The sequence below is a fragment of the Lactuca saligna genome, chromosome 3 (assembly GCF_052625555.1).
Source record: "Lactuca saligna cultivar CGN05327 chromosome 3, ASM5262555v1, whole genome shotgun sequence".
Taxonomy (NCBI): domain Eukaryota; kingdom Viridiplantae; phylum Streptophyta; class Magnoliopsida; order Asterales; family Asteraceae; genus Lactuca; species Lactuca saligna.
This window is the reverse complement of record NC_136419.1, coordinates 184,305,553-184,329,087: the sequence shown is the minus strand read 5'-3', so window position 1 is coordinate 184,329,087 and position 23,535 is coordinate 184,305,553. Positions and strand designations below refer to the sequence as shown.

The 23,535-nt window shown below is 36.5% G+C and overlaps 2 protein-coding genes across 4 annotated transcripts; both read right to left on the bottom strand.

The window, feature by feature from the left end:
* Positions 1 to 862: 862 nt before the first annotated feature.
* Positions 863 to 5,859, bottom strand: LOC145037606 (putative disease resistance RPP13-like protein 1). The gene is made up of 2 exons (XM_078986308.1): positions 1,966 to 5,859; positions 863 to 1,343 (listed from the first exon to the last, which is right to left on the bottom strand). Exon 1 carries the CDS (start codon positions 5,802 to 5,804, stop codon positions 1,968 to 1,970), a length of 3,837 nt encoding a protein of 1,278 aa, XP_078842434.1. The 5' UTR covers positions 5,805 to 5,859; the 3' UTR covers positions 863 to 1,343; positions 1,966 to 1,967.
* A 9,018-nt stretch (positions 5,860 to 14,877) lies between these two features.
* Positions 14,878 to 20,381, bottom strand: LOC145037609 (putative disease resistance RPP13-like protein 1). 3 transcript variants are annotated; one of them, XM_078986314.1, is made up of 3 exons: positions 16,480 to 20,381; positions 15,689 to 15,835; positions 14,878 to 15,273 (listed from the first exon to the last, which is right to left on the bottom strand). In XM_078986314.1, the coding sequence occupies exon 1, from the start codon at positions 20,276 to 20,278 to the stop codon at positions 16,487 to 16,489; it is 3,792 nt and encodes a 1,263-aa protein (XP_078842440.1). In that variant the 5' UTR covers positions 20,279 to 20,381; the 3' UTR covers positions 14,878 to 15,273; positions 15,689 to 15,835; positions 16,480 to 16,486. The 3 variants fall into 3 exon arrangements, with proteins under 3 accessions (XP_078842440.1, XP_078842436.1, XP_078842437.1); XM_078986310.1 differs by lacking the exon at positions 14,878 to 15,273 and adding an exon at positions 15,290 to 15,558; XM_078986311.1 differs by lacking the exon at positions 14,878 to 15,273 and adding an exon at positions 15,290 to 15,558 and having other exon boundaries at positions 15,689 to 15,819.
* Positions 20,382 to 23,535: the final 3,154 nt, after the last annotated feature.

The following is a 23,535-nucleotide window of genomic DNA, read 5'->3' as shown; positions in this document are numbered from 1 at the left end:
ATGATTCCTTCGAATTTGAGGTCGACCACAACTTCTGTGGTGGTCTTTGTGAAGAACAACTTAGGAGGATGACTCCCACCAAGCATAGCAAACTTCGCACACACCATGGAAGAACTGTTGTTGTTGCTAACCAACACAAATATATCGGGGTGTTTGTCGAAGTAGGTGGCGTGTCTTTACAAATTAAGTGTGTTGGGTGTGAGCTAGAATAAGTTGGTGAGTATTGTGGTGGATGACTAAAAAAGCTGTCTCCCAGAAATGCCTCTTCAGAAGGATGGATTGCGATGCAATGCTTGAACATCATGTTGATTGATTTGAGCTTCTTTGTGGTGATACTCATGAATGATGACTCGTATGCCAGAAATAAGCATTGATAACTTGTAACGTACGACATGTTTGATAACGATTAAGTGGACGACCCTTTTAAGGCTTATGCATATGTCATTAATTATTCATCACCAAAAACATATATTAGAAAATCACAACAAAAAGGTTTGATTCCTTTGGGGTCCTTTTTCGTCTCGGTTGATCCAAATGGACCAAGCATTCAGAAAAGATTCCACTTCGAGTATTTCATTCATGTGGTTGTTTTGCACAAATATTTCCTTGAAACGAAACTCGATTAAATCCCCAGAAGTTGGACTCTTGTTCACGTAGGGAATACCATTAAGAATTGAGCAACACAAAGATTAAGGGTTTGACTTGTAGTTCAGTTTATTCGAAGCTATGGAGGATTATAAAAGATGACTGGTTCACCCTTACATTTTGTCGATAATGGCTTTTTTAACATGTAACATTGGACTTTAAGCCCCTAGGCTACTAAAAAAATACAATGGGCCTTTTAAAATAAAAGCCAAGATTTTATAGGGCTACAATGATATTTTCCCGACATTGACCGTAGAAATTAGACAATCAATCTAACAATTAGATAAATATAGACCTTTACAAAGTTATGTAAAAGCATAACAAGATTGCAACAAAGAGGTTTTGAAAAGATTGAGCATAGTTTGAATGATTGAAAAGATGTTGGCACATAAAAAGCATTGAAGCTTCATCAGCACGAGTTCTGCACTTAATTTCCATGGATGATTGTTGGAAAGTAAGTCATTCACATATATCAAGATTCTATTTTAAACAAATTTAGAACAAGAAAATATGAAGTAAATTTTGGAAATCACTGGCTACATAAGGGTTTGTTTTCCAACAGAAACCAACCGTGTACAGCAGAAACAACACCATATCAATGTCTTCCCCTGTAAGTCAATATTTGATCTTTTATTTCCTCTAATGCTTTTATTTCAAAATTCATTCCAGACGCCGACCTTTCATGTTTTATTGCTTGGCTGTAAGTGTGGAATTTTGACAAAAATAAATTTGAAATCGATTAATAAGCCGTGAATTTAAATTAAATAGTGTCGAAATGAAATTTGACAAATGTATGGAATCATATTTAAAGATTTAAAGGTGTGAAAATGGAGCTATTTAATGAAAAATACACTAGCGTTAATCATGGGTACAACCCTGGTAGTTTTTTAGATGATACTCATATTTGTATCGGTTTCTCTAAATGTTATTAAATTATTATTATTATTATCATGATTTCATCATTAAGTTGTATTACAACGTTAACAAATAATGATAATTCTACAACAAATCCCTGTTCAAATTTAATACTTATTTCAATTTTAAAGTATTTGACTTTGATAACCATTTTCATTCATTTTGCAATTCATCGTGATCACCCTTCTATGACGATAACCCTAGTCATATTCATAAACAAAAAAGAAAACAGTAAATCCAAAAATCAGTAAGCAAATTCATGTTAACTAAAGATTTAGACACAATCATAATTTTTGAGGAACTACATACTTGTATACAGATTATATTTGTTTGAATCAGCAAATCAATTGTTCAATTTGTACATAATAAAACCAAATGAAGTCAAAGGCACAGAGAGGGGCATACCTTCAAGTTGAACTTGTTATTACAGAGTCTATCTCAAAGCAGGGGATAAGGGAGATGTGGGGCCAATAGGAGCCTCCTCTACTGATCCTTTCTTTCAAATTTGGGCACCCTTCAATCCACAATACAAGAAGTGAAGGCAGCAATCTTTCTGGTAGATCTATCATCTTTGGGCAGTTGAAGATGTAGAGACGTTGGAGGCATGTGAGGTGTTGGAGTCCCATTGAAACAGATTTCAGTTTCTGAAATCCATTTATTTCGAGATATGTAAGAGTTGAAGGAAAAAGATATGACAATTGATCAAAGTTTTTCACATCATCATATGGTCCACCATATAATCTTAGGCTAACAAGTGAGGTTGGGAAATTCTGTGGGCCCCACTCTGAGATGGGCTTCTTCAAACCTCCTATTCCAAGATAACTCAATTTCGGTGGCCAAATCCCACAAGGAAAGGATGCGTCCATACTTTTACACTTTTGAATTGTCAGATGTGTTAAAGAGGTGAGATTCGGCAACTCATGGTCAGGAAATGAATCCATACTTGGACACTCTGATAATGTCAACCAGGTGAGGTGAATGAAGCAACTCAATTCATTGATCGATTTCAGATTTGGCCAATTATGTATAATTACAGAGCCAAGCATCTGCATGTTTGAGTTTATAAGCATTCTTGTCTTCTCTCTTCCTCCCAACTCTTCTTCGGATAGTTTCTTGCAATCGGTGATGGAAAGTGACTTGAGCTTCTGCCCTCCTTCTGTTGGGAAGGAGACGGATGTAATTGAATAACAACCATGAATCATCAATGACTCAAGACTATCTGGACAATTGCAATGCTCCAAGCTGTTACAATCCCATACTCTCAACCTCCTAAAAGATGTTAGGCTGCTCCCACTATCATCCTCCTCTTTCTCCCCTAAACTCACCAAATTTTCACATTCTCCTAAATTCAACTTCTTTAAATTCATAAGAACCTTACTTGCCTCTGCTTCTGATTCCCACAAGTATCTTATTTCATCACACCCACTGATGCTTACTTCTTCAACTGCCCCAAGATACCCTATCACACCTCTCCACAATTTATCAGTAAGCCCCCAAATATCGTCTATTTCCAACACAGTAACTGATGAAGCCACAACAACCAGACTTTTCAATAAACCATGACCACATTTTATTACCTTTAAAACCCTTAATGAAGGCAGTGCTTCAAGTGAGACTTGAACCAGATTAGGACAATCTTCAATATGAAGCTCTTGAAGGCAAGGAAACGCCCCACTATTTGTTGACCATTCCTCCCACCCTGACATACTTTTAAAACATAGGATTTCAAGTGAAGGAAATGCATGGTCGATCCCAAGTAACTCCAAACCTACAACCTTCACCTTACTCATCTCACCAATAAATAGCTCCTTCAGTGATGGTAGTTGCCCAAGTCTTGGTAGATATGCACATTCTTCACAGCCATCTATCGACACTCTAGTCAATCGACAAAAGGAGGGATCCCCAACCCAATTTGGAAACTCCATACCTCTATATGACTTGATTCCAAGTTTTTCTAGAGTGCCATTATGAGGCTTCAGCTCATTGAGGATCCCCATTTCATGAGTTTCCGTTCCAAAAGCATTAAACTCATCACCCCAATCCAACACTAACTCAGTAAGCCTTTTCTGCGAGAAGTTCGCCTCACGTGCGTCCATTGCATTTTCCACATTTCCCAGTCCCTCTATAAAAACTTTACCATGAAGATTTTGCAGGTTCTTAAGCTTGGTTAATGAGAAGCCGGATTCACCTCCAATAATGATCTTGGAGAGAGTCTGTAACCTTTTCAAGTCACCAATCCCTAAGGGCATCTTCTTAAATAGCGGAGTATCCCTTATGTCAAAATGCTGCAAATTTTTAAGCTTTGAGAAGTTCTCGGGCAACTTAAATAAATACTTACAGCCATAAACAATCAACGTCTGTAAATTATAAAGATTGCAAACATTTTCTGGTAAATTCTGGATTTCAGTCCGGGATAGATTAAGATACCGCAAATGCTTCATACTTCCAATGACTTCTGGCACCTCGCTTATGCTAAGATCGCTCAAACTTAGGACCCTTAACAATGGTAACTCCTGAAGTAAGTCATTTATGATCTTATTCGATATGAAAATCTGCTCCCAACTTTTTACCACCCCTAAAGACAATGCTAAAACTGTTCTCAAATTTTTAACTCCTTTGAGTGGCTTGAACCTTTCGTGAACCATGAAATGCTCAGAAACAAATGACATATGGCGGAGCTTTGGCAAAGCATCCATCCTACTGTACTCCTTCATCCCAATATCTAACCTTAAAAAAAAATCTCCAGCGACAGACATGGCCAAGTCATTCATGAGGTCATGCATCATAAACAATGATTCGTCATCAGAAGAATGTTGAAAAAAGGACCTCGACAACAGCTCTTCAAAATATTCGTGACCCAAGCTTTTCATGGACTTGCTTTTAGTTGGTTGGTGCAAAAACCCTTCTGCCATCCACAACAGAATCAACTCCTCTTTGCCGAACATGTAGTCCTTGGGGAACAAGGAGCAATATGCAAACAACAGCTTCAAAGAGGCAGAAAGATCATTATAGCTTAGTCTAAGAGCCGGAACAATCTCATCTCCATTTCCTAACCTCCAAATCTCACTGTTTAACAACACCTTCCATTCTTCCTCATCCGTTTTCGTCCTCAATAACCGTCCAAATACCCTTAAAGCTAAAGGCAAGCCAACACATTTTTTCACAAACCCTTCACCATGGGGTTTAAGTGTTGGATGTGAATCAAAGTTATCTACACCCAATGCATGTTGAGAAAATAAACACATAGCATCATCATGTGACAGACTCGGCAAGTGCTCTAGATGAGTGTAACCCATTTTTCTAAGCAACTGCTCCTTCCGAGTTGTCATGATAACTCTACTTCCAGGAGCCCCCATAAGAAATGAGCCCACTAACTTATCCCAATCATCATAGCTCTCGGACCATACATCATCCAGCACTATTAGAAATAGTTTGTCTTTAAGTTTCTCTCTAACAGCTTCTTGAAGCATATTTAAATCTGTGAATTCCTTGGTTTCCCCAGTCACAGATTGATAAATCACTTTACTTATATTAAAAATATCAAATTCATGAGAAACACAAACCCAAGCCCTGACTTGGAAGTGATGCTTTACTTCCTTTTCATCATACAAAAGCCTAGCTAAAGTTGTTTTACCTACCCCACCCATACCAACTATTGGCACAATGCTAAAGTTTTGACTAGACGATTCATCTTTACCCCCTAACAACTTTTGAACAAATGCGTTCTTATCACCTTCACGTCCAACTATAACACTTGCATCTACCAAACTGGCCTCATGTCTTTTAACTTTTGCCATTTCATTTGTTATCACACTTAAACCAAGATTAGTTTTTGCCTTTTCTAGTTCTTGTAACTCGGTGACAATATCATCTAACTTGCCATGCATCCTAGAACTTAGTGAGAAATTAGTGCAGCAAGTCAGGATAAGCTCTCTTACCTTGCTTATGGTGGATCCAGAGTTGTCAGTCAACTCACGTTCCATATCTTCGGTTTCCAGATCATCAAGAACATCGTCTATGTCGTAAGCCAAATGTTGGAGACCATTCAGCCATCTTCTAACAAATTCATTAGTTGCCTCCTTCTGAGAAGCATCATTAAGCAGAGCTTGGATCTGGTCTAATGACATCTTCAGTTTCTTGAGCTCAGACTCGATTCCCTTGTCACAGGCAATCTTGTTCAAGGCTTCAGAGGTCAACTTATCAAAGAACAATGAAAAAAAGGCAGAAACAACTAACTCAGTCATGGCTTTTAGTGTAAAGGTAAAATGAGAGCACTTGGCACTTGGGTATGTATATATGTTGGGGATGCAGATAAAATGAGTGCAGAAAAAAGAAGGATTCAGACCATTCTTTATACTGATTTCAAGCCGTTGTTCATGTCAACAGTTTATAATATCTTTTCCACCTAGCTAGCTGGCTGTTAAAATACAATATTTATTTAATCACTCGTTTACTCTTTATTTTTTTTATTCTTTTGCACTACAAGGTGGAAGCCAACACATGCGAATCAACCCCTGGACAACATGAAGAGGGAGTATGTGATTTTTTTATTTCAAACCATTTTAATAATCAGCATTTTTCCACATCAGTTGAAATTAGTTAAGCGATTTTTTTAAATATGTTTCTAATATGGAAGTTTGAGTTCTACATCTAATAACATCATTTATATCCAAAAACAAAATATGTTCAATGATGTTATCTTCTCAGTCAACTATTTTCTAGAGTAATTAATCCGTCATTTTGTAGGACAACATATCTTATAACGATTTCTTACATGTTCGAAGCAGCTGACACCGTTTTCTTGGCATTTTCAAATGAATCATATCCCTATGTGTATCTCTCATTGCCAGATTAAAACATGTATTCATCTGAAAACAAGTTGCAACGAATGTATTCTAATCAATTTTATCTCTAGATTTGAACCACCCATTAATTGAAGAAAATGTTTCATCGTGTATGTATGTATATGTATGTATTTCTCTGCCAATCGAAGCAAGTTATTTTCCATAGGCAACGCAACTAAGGTTTTTTGACTTTTTTGTTTTCTTTATAAGGTTCCAACAAGCGTTTTGAGTTTCCATGCTCACTGATCGTCATTCTGAACAAGTTTCTGTTTGGCAGTTTTACATGCTCGCTATATGTTTGATAAAATGCCTGAGTGAAATCTCAAAACAAGAATGATGTGATCTCTCATTGAATTATTAATTTGCCACACCTAAGAAATATCTGGAATAAACTTTCATTTTTTTTTTTTGTAACATGTTTACTTTTGATGATGACGTCAATGGTGGTTGTGGATGAATATGAACCTCAAGTTGCAAAATTGATGGATTTAAGCTTAATTAATCTGTTTGATGAACCAAATTTAGATTTTCCAGAGTTTAAGCATAACAATCTGTTTCATTTCAATATCCATATTCATACTTGCATAGCTTTTTCGTTGGGTACTGAAATAGTTTCATTGCCAATGGCTAGTTTGTAGCTTATCTACTTGACCATATTAATTCTGAAAATTTGGATTGTGGATATGAAGTTCTGAATATCGCTTCATAAACTGTTTGATATAAGAGCATTGTAGGTAGCAATATTTATCTCAATGAATACAAAAACTGACACGTTATAACCACTATTTTTTGCAAGATCTCATCTCTTTCCACTTTTGTTGTCTCTAATCTTTTATACAAGGTATTTGCTATCTTGATTGTCAATTGTGAATTTAGTGCTTAGATGGGTGAAGTTGTCTCCACTATTCAGCCTAGTTTGTTTTATTTACTTTTCATTAGCTCTGTAACTCAATTAACACTTTTTTCATCCCATTATCTTTCCTTTGGTATATGATCTTATTCCAATAAATCAGTAATATAATCCTCTTTCTATTTGAATTCGATTGACTAGCAAAGAATCTGGAACGTAATCAAGCTGCAATGTTATTGAGTTTTTCGTTATAACATGGATAATTTAGGTTAGTATATCAGTTTTTCATCACCCTCAAACCCTAATCAATTCCGGTGCTTCGCTCTCAAACCCAAATGGCCAAACCTTTGAACTCTTACAATGCTTGGCAGTTGCAACGTAAAATGATGAAGGCATCCATAGTGCTATCTCTCTCCTCCTTGACCCATTACACTTGCAGATGTAATCGTCCTATCCAGAAAAAAGGTAAAGAACTTCAAAATTGTTGTTTTTACTTTAATAGTTTTCTCTACCAATACAATTTTATCAAGATGAATAATGTCCATTTTTTTTTCATATATTAACATAGGGAACCAAGCAGATTTTGTTGGGCGTGTAGTTTTTAATTTTTGTGTCGAAAGTGGCATACTATCGTTATTTTCTAATCAGGTTTTATAAAATGACGCTTATACCCTTCAATACTCGTTCATTGGGGATGTAATGTATAATTAATGATTAATCACACATATATTGTTTGTTGGGATTGAAACACACTTTTATTCAGAACTAGAACAAAAGGAGGAGCTTACTAGCTCAATATTACAAGAAAAGAAAACAATCCTGTATTACAAATACTCACTCTAAGTATTTCTCTGTCACTCTTTGTTTTGTGGTGCCTTACAACTGAGATTACAATATCTATTTATACTAAAGCTAGCCACTATAAGTACCATGGCAATTTATTGTGTTCATTGTATGAGATAAAGAGGCTTCCATTTCTAGTTGTTATTGTCAACAAAGGAGGCATTCATTTGTCAACAGAGAGGGTGGTGTAGCTACTCATGTCAGGTTCATACCCAAGTCACCTAAGTTAGGTTTACACTCACATTCTCCCCTTTAAACCGAACTTGGCTCGAGAATCGTCACGTTGATCATGTTTCGCATTTCACCATGTTTCACGTATACTAAAGCCTTTGTGGTGGTTGTCGAGGCCAACACAAATAATAACCCTAAATATTACACACTAAAATAGTGTATAGTGGTAAAGGGATCGAATCCACGGAGACTGGTTCAATTTGATAACTCTATGAAAAATCTCTTTGTAAAATACTTGGAATATGACAATAAATTAAAAATGGGGGTTTTGATGTTTTGAAATACTTGAAACAAACTAGAATTAACTGATTTAAATAGACAATTGCAACAAAAATAAGAATTTGATGTAAAATCAATAAGGGAAAGATGGTTGACTTAAAGTTTTCTCACTTTGACTTTTGATGAACATATCATTAGAATTCAATGGTGCAATACTTGTTTTTAATCCTCAATTTGGCTATAGTAATCCAAGGAGCTTGAGATTACCTAGACTTTTCTTAATTGTTGAAATGGCTAGAGAAGCTCATAACAATTTCCTTAGTCAAAGTCACTAATTCCAAATAGCATGTAATTAGTGAAACTCAACTAGCATTAAGAACCAAAAAGTCACCAAATCAAGAGGGGTCAAATGCTTTCACCACCATGTTGGAGGAAATGTTTTTATGATTGTGTGAAGCAAAAACAACACAAAAATCATTTGTTGCTTGCTAATTTGAGGATCCTTTACTTAATCAAGAAATTAGCCAACTAATCACCATAAACACATTTAAACTCATGAACTAAAACATACAAGTAATGATAAGATGTTAAAACACAAAACATTTCCATAAAGATTCAAGAACATGTTCATGGATTCTTCAACATTCAACAAAAGTTCAAAGGATTAACCAAAAGTCAACCAAGATTAGCTTAGCCAAGCATGGCTAAACCCAAAGAAACAAAGTTAGAGAAATTTGTACCAAACATTAAGCAAGAATCAAGAGGTAAAAATATGATGTTCTTCAAGGGTTCTTGGCCTTCAAAAGTCTCCAAAACTCCAGAGAGAATCTTCAAAAATCGGATGTCCAAGAGTATGCAAAAGATGGGCACCAACCTTCCTCAAATAGCTCAAAAGAAGAATTTCCGAAATTGCCCCTGCAGGAGGTTGCGCGACCCGCGTGCTCTTGCGCGGGTGGTCCTTGGATGTAGCATCTTTGAGGTTTTGGGCCTCCATAGCTTAGCCCACTTGGCCCAGATCGAATCCAATCACCTCCTAGCCCATTTTCTTCAAGTTTTTCTTCATTTTAAGCCCAATTTGACCTCTCCAAATCCTCCAAAGCTCGTGAATTCGCCCGATTAATAATTTACGTACGCTTGAATATTCCTCCGCATCTTGCAAATTTAAAGTTTATTTCTCTCCAAGTCTTCAAATAATCATCAAGATCACTCCATGCATCATCGCCACTACCCATCAAGCCCAGCATCATTTTTATCTACCAAATCTCATCGCCTCCTATACGTCCCGAACACTCCCGCTCCGCTAGACCTGAAAACTTGCAATTATGCTCACAAGATTCGAGAGTACCCGAAATAGTCATAAAATAACAAAAAGGAAAATATGCATGGAAATTATCTAAATTATGAATGAAATATGCTAAAATAAACTATAAAAAGAAGTAAATAAAATGAAGCTATCACTTTGTAAAGATGTCCGCCAGTTGATCCTTCGAGTTGACATATTCCACTATAATTTGCCCATATTCTACATATTCTCGTATGAAGTGATAACGAATGTCAATGTGTTTGCTTCGACCATGAAACATAGAATTTTTTATCAATGCGATTGCTGATTTATTATGAACGTATAAGGTGATAGGCATGATATGATGTCCCGTGAGCTCTTTCACGAGATTAGCAAGCCAAATGGCTTGACATGCTGTTGTTGTAGCTGCTATGAACTCAGCTTCACATGTGGACAAAGCAACAATCTTTTGCTTTTGGGATTGCCAAATTATTGCATTCCTTCCTAGATAGAAAATCATCCCACTTGTGCTCTTGCTATCAACAGGGTCACCTCCGAGATCATTATCAGTAAAACCAGCCAAATCTTCAATTTCACGATCTTTTCCATATTTTAGTCCATAATGAATAATGAACAGTTCCTTTCACGTATCGTAAGATGTGTTTCACAACTTGAAAATGTAAAGTGGTTGGTTCCTCCATGAAACGACTTGCAATTCCAACCGAAAATGATAAGTCCGGTCAAGTACCTCAAACAACCTACCACTCGCCTATATACGGATGGGTCAACCTTTTCACCATCTTCATCCTTCTTAGCTTTCAACTTAGGTTCCATTAGTGATGTTGTCAGATTGCAATCTAGCAACCCAAATTGCTCTAAAATCTTCTTTGCATAAGCCGTTTGGTGCAAAGATATTCCCTACTTCCTTTACGAAACTTCGATTACAAAGTAGTAAGAAAGTAATCCCAAATCACTCATTTCGAATTCTTTCTTCTTTTGTTCCTTGAATTCAGTAATGTCGTTGATGTTCGAACCGGTAATGATCAAGTCATCAACATCTACACCAATAATAAGAATTTTGTCTTTTGAGATCCTTTTGTAAACAAGTGGGTCTTGTGAACTCTTTGTAAAACCAAGCCTTTTTAAGCTTTTATCCAAACGAATGTTCCAAGCTTGAGGAGCTTGTCGTAGGTCATAAAAAGATTTGTAGAGCTTCAATACCTTGAGACTGTGTGCTTTATCAACATACCCTGGTAACATAGACCTCCTCCTTGAGATCTCCATTGAGAAAATCCAACTTGACATCGAGATGGTGGACAACCTCGTATGTTGAGCTGCTAAGGCAAGGGTGAGCCTTACGGTGTCAAGTAGTGCTACCGTTGCAAAAACTTCATCAAAGTCGACTCCTTCCTTTTGTACAAATCCTTTTGCTACAAGTTGGGCTTTATGCTTCACCACTTTCCCCAAGTTGTCTTTCTTCACTTTAAACACCCATTTCAAACCAATTGCTTTGTGTTCGGGTGGCAAATCGGTAAGTTGTCATGCCTTGTTCTTCTCGCTTGCATCAAACTTTGTTTGCATAGCCTCTTGCCATGTTTTAGAGATTACATCCTCTTTAAAATTCAAGGGTTGATAAGCTGCAATCATCAACAACTCTTCGGGTTCAAGGAACACATTTTCGGCGTCGGAATAAATATAGTTTAACGGACGTAATCCCCTTGGCCCAATCTCACTAGAAGGGCTTTCCATATGGGGTGAGGCTAAAGACAAAGGGGCTGAGACAGGAGTTTGTGGGGCTGATTCAGGCTTGTCAAATTCAACATATGGTTGTCCAACTTGGATAGCATCGATTCCAGGACTGTTTAGTTGTTTTGGGTTGATTTCAGGGCCATTTTGAGGTGTTTCGAGGTGTATTTGAGGTTGTGGTTCAATTATAGTAAAGGTATTAGGAGTCGCCATCTCTTCTTCTTTGTTTTTGTATCAATTCCATTCTTCTTTTTCGTCGAAAACAACATCGCGATTAACTCGCAACTTTCGGTCGTGCGGATCAAACAAACAGTTGCCATTAGTTCCATCTTCCACATCTAAGTACACCATCTTTTTACTTCGATCATTAAGCTTCTTCAATTGACCACCTACAAGTTTAGCATATGCAACACAACCAAAAACAACATCGCGATTAACTCGCAACTTTCGGTCGTGCGGATCAAACAAACAGTTGCCATTAGTTCCATCTTCCACATCTAAGTACACTATCTTTTTACTTCGATCATTAAGCTTCTTCAAGTGACCACCTACAAGTTTAGCATATGCAACACAACCAAAAACTCTTAGATGTTCAAGGTTGGGCTTTTTTGCGAAACCATGCTTCATACGACATCATGTCGGGAAGTGCTTTTGTTGGTAGGTGGTTGAAAAGATAAACTGCATGTGTAACCGCTTCTCCCCAAAACCCTCCCAGGACATTTCTTCCTTTGAGCAGACTTCTTGCCATGTTCATAATGGACCAATTTCGCCATTCTACAACTCCGTTCTGTTGAGGCGAATATGGTGTCGTAAGATGCCTATGAATACCATTTTCTTCGCAAAATAATGAGAATTCTTTTAAAGTGAACTCTCCCCCTTGATCCGTTCGAAGTGTCTTCATTTGATAACCCGAGTTCTTTTCAACCATCAACTTGAATCGTTTGAAAGCATTCAAGGCTTGAGACTTCTCCGATAGCATGTAAACCCACATCCACCGGCTAAAATCCTCTGCTAAAAGGAGAAAATATTTACTCCCTCCAACAGATGTAGTTGTGATCGGACCACATAAGTCCGCATGAACAAGTTGTAGAGGTTTTTGAGCCGGAAAAACTGCGTGATCCGGGAAAGAAATTCGGGTTTGTTTGGAAAGAATGCCACAACCAGAAAGTCTTCCAAGGGAAAGAAGAACGAGAACACTGTCGAAAATATTTGAAGACTTTGTTGTCAACATGTTGCCATCGATAAACCCCACAAGGACCCCACAAAATCATGACTCTTCTAAGGTACATCTGATAGCTAATTTTGTTTCTTATAAAAACTTTTCTAATAAACATAAAGCTTTTTTGACAACGATCAGATTAAATGATGAGCCAAAATATTTCAAACTGGTTGTTCAAAGTGAGAAATGGAGGGAGGCAATGCAAAACGAAATAAAGGCATTGGAAGAAAACAAGACATGGATTCTTCAAGAATTACCAAAAGAAAAGCATGCCATTGACTCAAAATGGGGGCACAAGATAAAGTACAAACATGATGGCGAAGTTGAGAGATATAAGGCGCGACTGATAGCTAAAGGCTTCATTCAAGTCAAGGGAATCGATTTCCATGATACATTTGCTCCTGTTGCTAAATTGGTTACTGTAAGACTTCTTACTGTAGCTGCTAAGAAAGATTGGATCATACATCAAATTGATGCAAACAATGCATTTCTACATGGGGATCTTGAAGAAGAGGTTTATATGAAGGTGGCAGAAGGGTTTGCGAGAGGGAGAAACAATGGTATGCAGGTTGAAGAAGTATATTTATGTCTTATAGCATGCCTTGCGCCATTGGTACCAAAAGTTTACTATGGCTTTATTTTCTTTGGGCTATGAACAAACACATGTTGATGCTTCGTTGTTGATACATGAAATGGTAATATTTATGTTGCTACTCTTATATATGTTGATGATGTTATCATCACGGGGAATAGTGCAACAAAAATCCAAGAGACAAAAGACTATCTTAACGACAACTTTAGATCAAGGACTTGGAGTTATTGAAGTACTTTCCTGGCATTGAAGTGGCCAAAACACCTAAAGGTTTTGTCTTGAGTCAAATAAAATATACTCTTGACATATTAAAAGATTGTGGTATGATAACCAAGTCCTTTTCCGATGCAACAAAATCTTCAACTAGACAAATGTGGAGATTCCTCGGATTGAAGTCGACTTATATTTACAAGAAACTAGGCCTAGACAAAAACACATGGAAATTGCCTCACGTGTACTTCGTTATCTCAAAGGGACACCAGGTCAAGGTATTTTAATTCCTAGAACTGGATGCACTGAATTAGTTGTCTACTGTGTGACTTAGATTGGTTAGGATGTGCTTTTACACGAAGGTCTCGAACGGGTTATCTACTCCTTTTGGGTGGGTCTCCAATCTCTTGGAAAACAAAGAAGCAAACGGTGGTATCTTGTTCTTCTGCAAAAATTTGTGTTTTTTAGTCTTTAGTTGTAGGATACTTCTATTTATCTTTTACTTCAATTTTTATAGTTGGTCAAAACATAGTCATTTATATTTGTTTATATTTGTTGTTGTACATGTAGATTTGGAACATCACACAAAATACATAGAAATAAATTTATATATTTTGTATTTGAGGTAGAAGTAGTAATCACACAAAATAGTATGATACATACTATAAATACAGAGGAAACTTGGCATTCTGAAATCATTGACTAGTAAATAACAATTGTTACTCACAAATCATCATTGACTAGTAAATAACAATTGTTACTCACAAATCATCAGTGCCAAATTTGGAGCGGGGAAAATAGAGATACATTATAATTAAAGACTTAATTTTGTGTAACAAGCTACTAACGGTATACATAAAGTCGTCATTTTAAGTTATATTTAAGTGAGATTGTCACTCTAGCATGTTTGATACATGATGTGAATCATCATGATAAATTTTTGTTTCTCACCATTAGGTGTTTAACAGCCGATGCATGATATTAATGGCCGTAGTTGATGGGTGTTTGGGTTGTCGTCAGCTATGACAGTTGTATATAGTGAAAATGACGGTTGTGACTGTCGAAGCTCTTACTGCTAATGTGTCATATAAAGTTTTCCAACAGCTGTTAGTTTGTTTTTTAGCGTTAACTCGGTTACAAAACTCATTTTTTATTTCATAATTAAACTAGTGACAGTAATAAAGGAGAAACTTCTACAAAAGCAAAACAGAGTGCATGTTTAGTACCAAGTTTGAGTGGTTCCAGGAATCTATGTAAAAGAGCAGTTAACACCATAAACTATGAGTCCAAACATAAGTTTATTTTACTTCACAAAATATAAGATGAGCCTAAAGGCTTGATTATTCCTTGTAATTTAGCATCTACAACTGACCATATGCTCATTGTCATTACATGAGGAACTTCTCCAAAGGACATAACTCCCTATTAGGTGTCAATCAAGAGTGGACAAAAAAAAAAAAAAATCGAAGCTAATCATTATCAGAAAGCTAAACGAGTTACTGAAGTTATACATCATTTAATGAAAGTCAAAGTTGCATGGACTCTATTTTCAACTTTTTGGAACAGCAGATGGAGTTCTATTTTTGCTCTGTTTTCAATCTAACTTTCAAACACAAGCTTCATAGGATGTCTCTTGATGAAAACACGTTCTCTTTCTCTTTGGGTTCAATCAAAAGTCTATAAAACAAGTAAATATCACAAAATTAACCTTATAATAATTTCAATAGAGTTTGGATTTAGACATTAGGCAATCAGTTTGGAACTGAGACAGATGTATAGCTTTACATAGTTTTTATGTAAAAGCAAAACAAGATCGCAACATCAAGGCTATGCAGAAATTGAGCCTAGTTTAAATGAATGAAAAGATGCGACAGGTAAAAAGCATTGAAGCTTCACAGCTTCAATCATTAGGAGTTCTGCACTTAACTTCCATAAATGATAGTTGGACAGTAAGTCATTCACCTATACATCAAGATTCCATTTTAAACATATTTAGAACAAGAAAAACTTAAGTAAAAAATTTGGAAATAATTAGCCACATAAGTGCTTGTTTCAGACAACATAGGTTTTTGCGAGTTTGATAGGAACAAACCTTGTAAACCAGAAGCTGCACCATATAAATGTGTTTCTTTGTAAACCATCATCATTTGATATTTTATTTCCTCAGATGCTTTCATTTAAAAATTCATTGCATCCACCGATCTTTCATGTTGTATTGCTTGGCTGTAAGTGTGGAAAACTGAGAAATATACATTTGAACTGAATACTAAGATATGATTAAATTAAAATATTTCTAAAAATTAAAATTTTCAAATATGTACAAAATCTTAAAAAGATAAATAAGATTTATGGTCTTAATGGTTTCACAAATATATGGAATATATTTAGAGGCATCAAAATGGACATATTTAATGGAAAATACATTAGCGTTAATCTTGGATCAAACGCATCATTGATGGACAACATATTAATTGGCATTCTCAAATGTGTACAAAACCTGGTTGGTATTGGGTGATAGTGATACATCATCAAAACGATTCATGATTTGAACGTATTCATAATCTGAATTTCAAATTGTTTGCTTGTACGTTATAATTTCAAAGTATTTAACTTGTTAACCATTTTGATTCATTTTGGTTTCCATCATGACCTTTCCATGTTACAATCCTAATTACATTCATCAACAAAATGAAATGGTAAAATCTGAAATCAGTAAGCATGTCCATGTTACAAACCAAATATTGAGACACAAATGAACTTTTGAAAATACATACTTGTAAGGTTGTACCAATATAATATATTGAGAAATATTGTTTGAAGGAGATGAATTAGTTATTTAATATATGCATTAGTAATAAAAGGTTTCTGAGGAGCGGGGCTTGCCTTAATATTAATTATGAAAATATCCATCTATCTTGAAGCAGGGGATAAGGGAGACGTGAGGCCAATAAGAGCCTCCTCTACCGAACCTTTCTTTCAGATTTGGGCATTCGTGTATTATCAAAACCAGAAGTGAAGGCAATAAGTTTTCTGGTAGATCTATGGTCTTTGGGCACTTCTGGATGATGAGACGTTGGAGGGAGGTAAGGTGTTGGAGTCCCGTTGAAATCGATTCCAGCTTCTCAAATCCATCCATGCCAAAAATAGTAAGAGATGAAGGAAGAAGATGTGACAACTGATCAAACTTTTTCACACCATCATACGGTCCGGCATGTAATTTTAGGTTAGAAAGTGATGTTGGAAAATTCTGGGGGCCCCACTCTGAGATAGGCTTCTTCAACCCTCCTATTTCAAGCCGACACAATTTGGGAGGCCAAAGCCCACGAGGGAAGGCAGCATCCATACTTGAACACTTTTGAATTGTCAGATGTGTTAACCAGGTGAGATTTGGCAACTCATGGTCAGGAAATGACTCCATACTTGGACACTCTATTATTGTCAACCTGACGAGGTTAATGAAGTAACCCAACGTAGTGATCAATTTCAGATTTGACCATTTATGTAAATTGATTTCAGATTCAACCAACTCCTTTTCCAAAAGTTTCTTGCAATCAGTGATGGTAAGTGACTTGAGCTTCTGCCCTCCTCCTGTTGGGAAGGAGACGGATGTAACTGAATCACAACTTTCAATATCCAAATCCTCCATGCTATCTGGACAACTGCAATGCTCCAAGCTATTACAATCCGATACTTTCAAGATCCTAAAGGCTGTTAGGCTGTTCCCACTAATAATATTATCCTCTTCTTTCTCCCCTAAACGCATCAAATTTTCACATTCACATAAATCCAACTTCTTTAAATTTATAAGAACCTTACTTGCCTCTGCTTCTGATTCCCACAAGTATCTTATTTCATTACATTCCCTGATGTTTATTTCTTCAAGTGCCCCAAGACACCCTATCATACCTCTCCACAGCTCATCAGTAAGCCCTGAAATATTATCTATTTCCAACTTGGTGATTGATGAAGCTGCATCAACCAGGCTTTTCAATACACCATGACTACATTTTCTTAGTTTCAGAACCCTTAGTGAAGGCAGTGCTTCAAGTGAGACTTGAACTAGATTAGGACAATCTTCAATATGAAGCTCTTGAAGGCAAGGAAACGCCCCACTATTTGTTGACCATTCCTCCCACCCTGACATACTATCAAACCGTAGGATTTCAAGTGAAGGAAACGCAAGGCCGGTCCCAAGTAACTCCAAACCTACAACCTTCATCTTGCCCATCCTACCAATAAATAAATCCATCAGTGATGGTAGTTGCCCAAGCATTGGTAGAGAGGTAGATTCTTCACAGCCATCTATTGACACTATAGTCAACCGAAGAAAGGAGGGATCCCCAACCCAATTTGGAAACTCAATACCTCTATATGACACAATGCTGAGCTTTTCTAGAGTACCATTATGAGGCCTCAACTCATTGAGGACCTCTTTTTCAAGTGTTCCCGTTCGGAAAACATTAAGCTCAGAACCCCAATTCAACTCTAACTCAGTAAACCTCTTTTGCGATAAGTTCGCCTCACGTGCATCTATTGCATTCTGCACATTGCCCAGCTCCGGAATACAAACTTTCCCATGGAGATTTTGCAAGTTCTTAAGCTTCGTTATTGCTATGCCAATGTCACTGAAAAGAGTTTGTAGACTTTTCAACTCACCAATCCCTAAGGGCATCTTCTTCAACCTCCAAGTATTCCTCATGTCAAAATGCTGCAAATTTTTAAGCCTTGAGAAGCTCTTGGGCAACTCAGTTAACATTTTACAGCCAGAAACAATCAGCGTCTGTAAATTATAAAGATTACAGACATTTTCCGGTAAATTTGCGATTCTAGTTCGAGATAGATTAAGATACCTCAAGTGCTTCATACTACTGACGACTTCAGGTACCTCGCTTATGCTAAGACCACTCAAACTTAGGACCCTTAACAATGGTAACTCCTGAAGTAAGTCACTCAGGACCTTATTTGATAAGTAAAAATTTTCCCAATCTTTTAGCAACCCAACAGACAATGCTAAAAATGTTCTCAAATTTTTAGCTCCTCTGTATGGGTCAAGCCTTGTGTACACCATGTAATCCTCACAAACAAGTGACATATGTCGGTGTTTTTGCAAAACTTCCTTCCTAAATTCCCCCTTCATCTCAATATCTAACCTTGAAAAAAAATCTCCAGCAACAAATGTGGCCATGTCATTCAGGAGGTCATGCATCACAAACAATGATTTGTCATTAGGAGCATGTTGAAAAAACGACCTTGACAGCAACTCTTCAAAACATTTGTGACCCCACTGTTGCATTGACTTTCTTACATCAGAGTGGTGCAAAAACCCTTCTGCCATCCACAACAGAACCAACTCCTCTTTGTCAAACTCATAGTCCTTGGGGAACAAGGAGCAGTATGCAAACAACAACTTCAAAGTTGCAGAAAGATCATTGTAGCTAAGTCTAAGAACAGGAACAATCTTATCTCCATTTCCTAAATCCCATATCTCACTATCCAACAGATATTTCCATTCTTCCTCATCTGTTTTTGTCCTCAATAACCTCCCAAGGATTCTTAAAGCCAAAGGCAATCCCCCACATTTTTTCACAAACTGTTCCCCATGTGGCCTTAATGTTGGATGTGAATCAAAGTTATCCACACCCAATGCATGTTGAGCAAACAAAGACAAAGAATCGTCTTGTGATAGACGCTGTAGAGGGTCTAGACTGTGCAAAGGGTCTTGATGAGAAAAACCCAACTGTTTGAGCAATTGCTCCTTCCGAGTTGTCATGATAATTCTACTTCCAGAAGCCCCCACAAGAAATGGGACCACCAATTTTTCCCAATCACCATAGCTTTCAGACCATACATCGTCTAAAACTATTAAAAATAGTTTGTTCTGAAGTTTCTCTCTAAGAGCTTCTTGAAGCAGATTTAAACCTGCAAATTCCTTGTTTTCACCGGTCACTGATTGATAAATAACCCTACTTATATTGAGGATACTGAACTCATCAGAAACACAAACCCATGCCCTGAGTTCGAAGTGATCCTTCACTTTCTTTTCATCATACAAAAGTCTAGCTAGAGTTGTTTTACCAACCCCACCCATACCAACTATGGGCACGATGTTGAAGTTTTGACTACTTGATTCCTCTTTATCCCCCAACAGCTTCTGAAGCAATTTTTTCTTATCATCTTCACGTCCAATGATACCACTTGCATCTACCAAAGACGCCTCATCTCTTTCAATTTTGGGTTTTTCATATGTTATCACACTTAAACCAAGATTATTTTTTGCCTCAACCAGTTCTTGGAACTTAGCTGCAATATCATCTAACCTGGCATGCATCCTATTACTTAGTGAGAAACTTGTGCAACAACTTGGGATTAGCTTTCTTACCATGGTGGAGGCTCCACCCTCCTCAGTCAACTCACGATGAATAGCTTCTGTTGCTATATCATCAAGTACGTCATCAGTGTCGTAAGCCAATTGTTGGAGATCAATCAGCCATCTTTTAACAGCTTCATCAGTTACTTCCTTCTGAGAAGCATCATTAAGCAGATCTTTGATCTGGTCTAATGTCTTCTTCAATTTCTTAAGCTCTGAATCAATTCCCTTGGAGCGAGCGATTTTCTTCAAGGCTTCAGAGGTCAGCTTTTCAAAGACTACTGTAAACAAGGCAGAAAGAACGATTTCAGCCATTGTTTATTGTTTATGGCAAGAGCAGAGAATATAGTATAGATGTAGATGAAATGGATGCAAAGAGAAAATTATTTCAACTATCAGGAGATGTTGACGAACTGGATTAACAATGAGACCGATTTCAATTATTGTTTACAGTAAAGATTTGTGGATTAAATTAATGCCCACCACAAATTTGTGGGCCCAAAAGTTGCAAGTTGCTATTAAGGAGTTTCAACGAAAAGATAAAGAGATTAAAAATTGTTTACCAAAACATTGCAATGTGAAACTTCTTTGTCGATGTAAAAATTCCATGAACCCATAATTCTTTCCATCAAAGAAAAAGGATGAACAACTGAACCCACTCCTCAGTCATCCCATGAGGACAAAAATCATATATTCTTGATGGCCTTCTTCTCTTTCTACATCCGCCGTTTCTCCAATGTTACCAACTCCGACGATTCTAATTCCGGCAGCCATCAATTCATCCTACATTTCGACAGACATTGCGGACCAGAATCCTCCACCGTCTAGTCAAAGAATTAAAGCCGATGACGATTTCGCGGCGGAGACGGAAATCTCTGAACTGGCCCATGATTCGTCATTGGTCAAAAATTTGATGAGTATTGGCGGTGGGAACACTTGTTTTACGTTTTTGTTTAGACTTTAGATAAAGTTGAAAAAAAGATATGAGGTCCCCCGTCAATTTTTTAAATAAACTTAAAATTTTATATTTATTTAACAAGCATTTTTAAGTTACAACCTTCTTATTAAAACCTGCGTAACTACTTTTGGGTAAAGGGTAATTATACGTATAAATTTTTTTAAGAATACTTATCTATAGTCCCAGTTTGGAGCTGCCAGCTTAATTAGTTGGTTTTGTGGTTTGGCTTCTGATGGCTGACTGGTATGTTAGATCAACCAACAAGTAACGACATTCTAATGCTGCCTACATCTTTAGATCTCCTCTCATACTGGAGTTATGTACTCATTACCAGCCACCAAGCACTCCAAATCTGTAATATTCTTTTTTGAAATCGCCCCCTCATTGGTTTTCCTTCGTTCTCGGTCACCGATGATGCTGCCCTCTGTCCATGCCCCTTCGTTCCCCAAAATAGGCAAGCAAGTAGGGTAAGCTTGCTTGGCCTTTCAATTGAAGTAAAAGCAAAGATGTCAAGGTTTACGGTAATTGTTTAAATACATGAAAACGCTCAACATTAGCTAGTCGGTGGACTGGGGTCAAGGGATTAATTGGCTAGGCAGAGATTAATCGGGTATCATTAATTGCTAATTTGTTGAATTTTAAAAAATTAAATATGACTAATATAATATCAAAGTCCGTAAAAATCACTAATATGATAACATAATAGGTTAATATGATTAATACAACACTAATAATGCCTCAAAATAGTTTCCATTGAGATAAAACTTCTTCAAAATGTTAAAATTTCTTCGTTTTCTAATGTTTCATTCATTATGTATGCAAGGATTAATCGCTAGACACTCTCTAATTGGTCGAGTAGCGCCTTGGAATTAATCGGAGATTAATCGTGACCTAGTCGGGATTTTTACAACAGTGGTTTTAAGTATTCATTATTTATTGTTTTTGTTGTTCAAAGATTTTAACTTTTGATTGCTTATTTATTTATTGTTTTATTTTTTTTTTTTGGTTTTAACATGATTATTGTTGATTGCTTGGTATAATCTATCAAAAGTTCATCCCCTTTTAGTAGTCTGTTTATTGGAATTTGGAAAAAATTTATTTGTTTTAAACTATTATTACGGTTTATTATTATTTTTTTTTTTTTGCTTTTCAGATCAACAGTTAAGTGGGTTCTAAATGTTTCAGTTTACTAGCATAAAGAAATTAGAAAGCTTATATCATATTTCATTTTGAATGCTTATGTATTGTTTAATTGTTTTTGTGCTGTGGACCGGTTTAAATGCAAGAGGTAAACACAAACAGACCAAATGGAAAGTTTAATCTTTAATTAAATGTGAAAGGGACTCCAAGTTCTATGTTCTAGTTATTAGAGATGCTAGACTCTTTAGGGAATTTCCATACTAACAAATTGATTACTAACCTTCTCCCACTCCCAAATTGCAACTTCCTAGAACAGATCCAAACAACTAAATACCAAAAGTACCCTTTCTAGCATGGTGTTGTTAGTAAGAACAATTATAATGAATATATTGAAAAACATGCTGAAAATGATGTTAATGATCTCACTTCTAATGAAGTTATATTTAAGAAGTATGAATGATTTGTTGTTTTATAAAATTATAACATACATTTATTCCTTATAGTTTGACAGTATAAAAAGAGAGCACATTATTATGTCATTTCACCCAGGGCACAAAAAAAACCTTAGGACCGCCCCTGCTGGTATCGGCTGTTATCCAGCCTATGAAAGTTTTTTTCATCGTCATTGGCTTCAATATACATTTTTTCTCCTCCGAAATTCTACCGATACATATTCTGCAGAGATGATGCTTCAACGTTTGATTGGAGCTGCACAAAACACCTTCCTACTTCTTTCTCGACAAAACTATAAAATTGGTCCCTGTGGTTTGCGAAAAACTGTGGATAGGGTCCAAAAGGTTTTCAACTTGTATGAAAGGTCCAAAATCAAGAAATTCTTTTGATTTTGGTCCAAAAAAACTTGAAAAGACGATTATGCCCTTTTGTTTTCTTTTTTGTATTTTTTATAATTATTCTCATACTATTTTAAATTAAAAATAAATAGAAAATGAAATAATTATCCCCCACCTACCATCATTGCTCTCTCTCTCTCTCTCTCACACACACACACACAAACACACACACACACACACACCTAATTCATCTTCTACGACCATCCCTCCCAAAAATCATTCAACATTTTCTTTTGATTTTTACCATTTTTACGCCTACTACAAAATCATTCTACATCCTAAGGTTTGAATTATCCTCTTCTTCCTGTTCGATTGTTGGGACGACATCCTCCTCTACCAATTTTTCTATGGTTCTAAACATGGTGTTCTTGAGAAGAAGATATAGGTGAATGAAGAGATTATTACTAAAAAGTTGGATTTCATTTCCATTGCCACTGGTACAGAATACATCACGTTTTGTTGTTCTTGAATGATTCAAAAGACCCCTTTGTATTTTATAACCGAAGCTCGAGTTCTCTCGATTGTTTTTCAAGTATAGTCATCTTCTTAGTGATGCTTTCACGGCTTCCTTTCGGAAACCCTAATTCGTCAATAATTTAATGTTTGAATCGGTCAATTGAGCT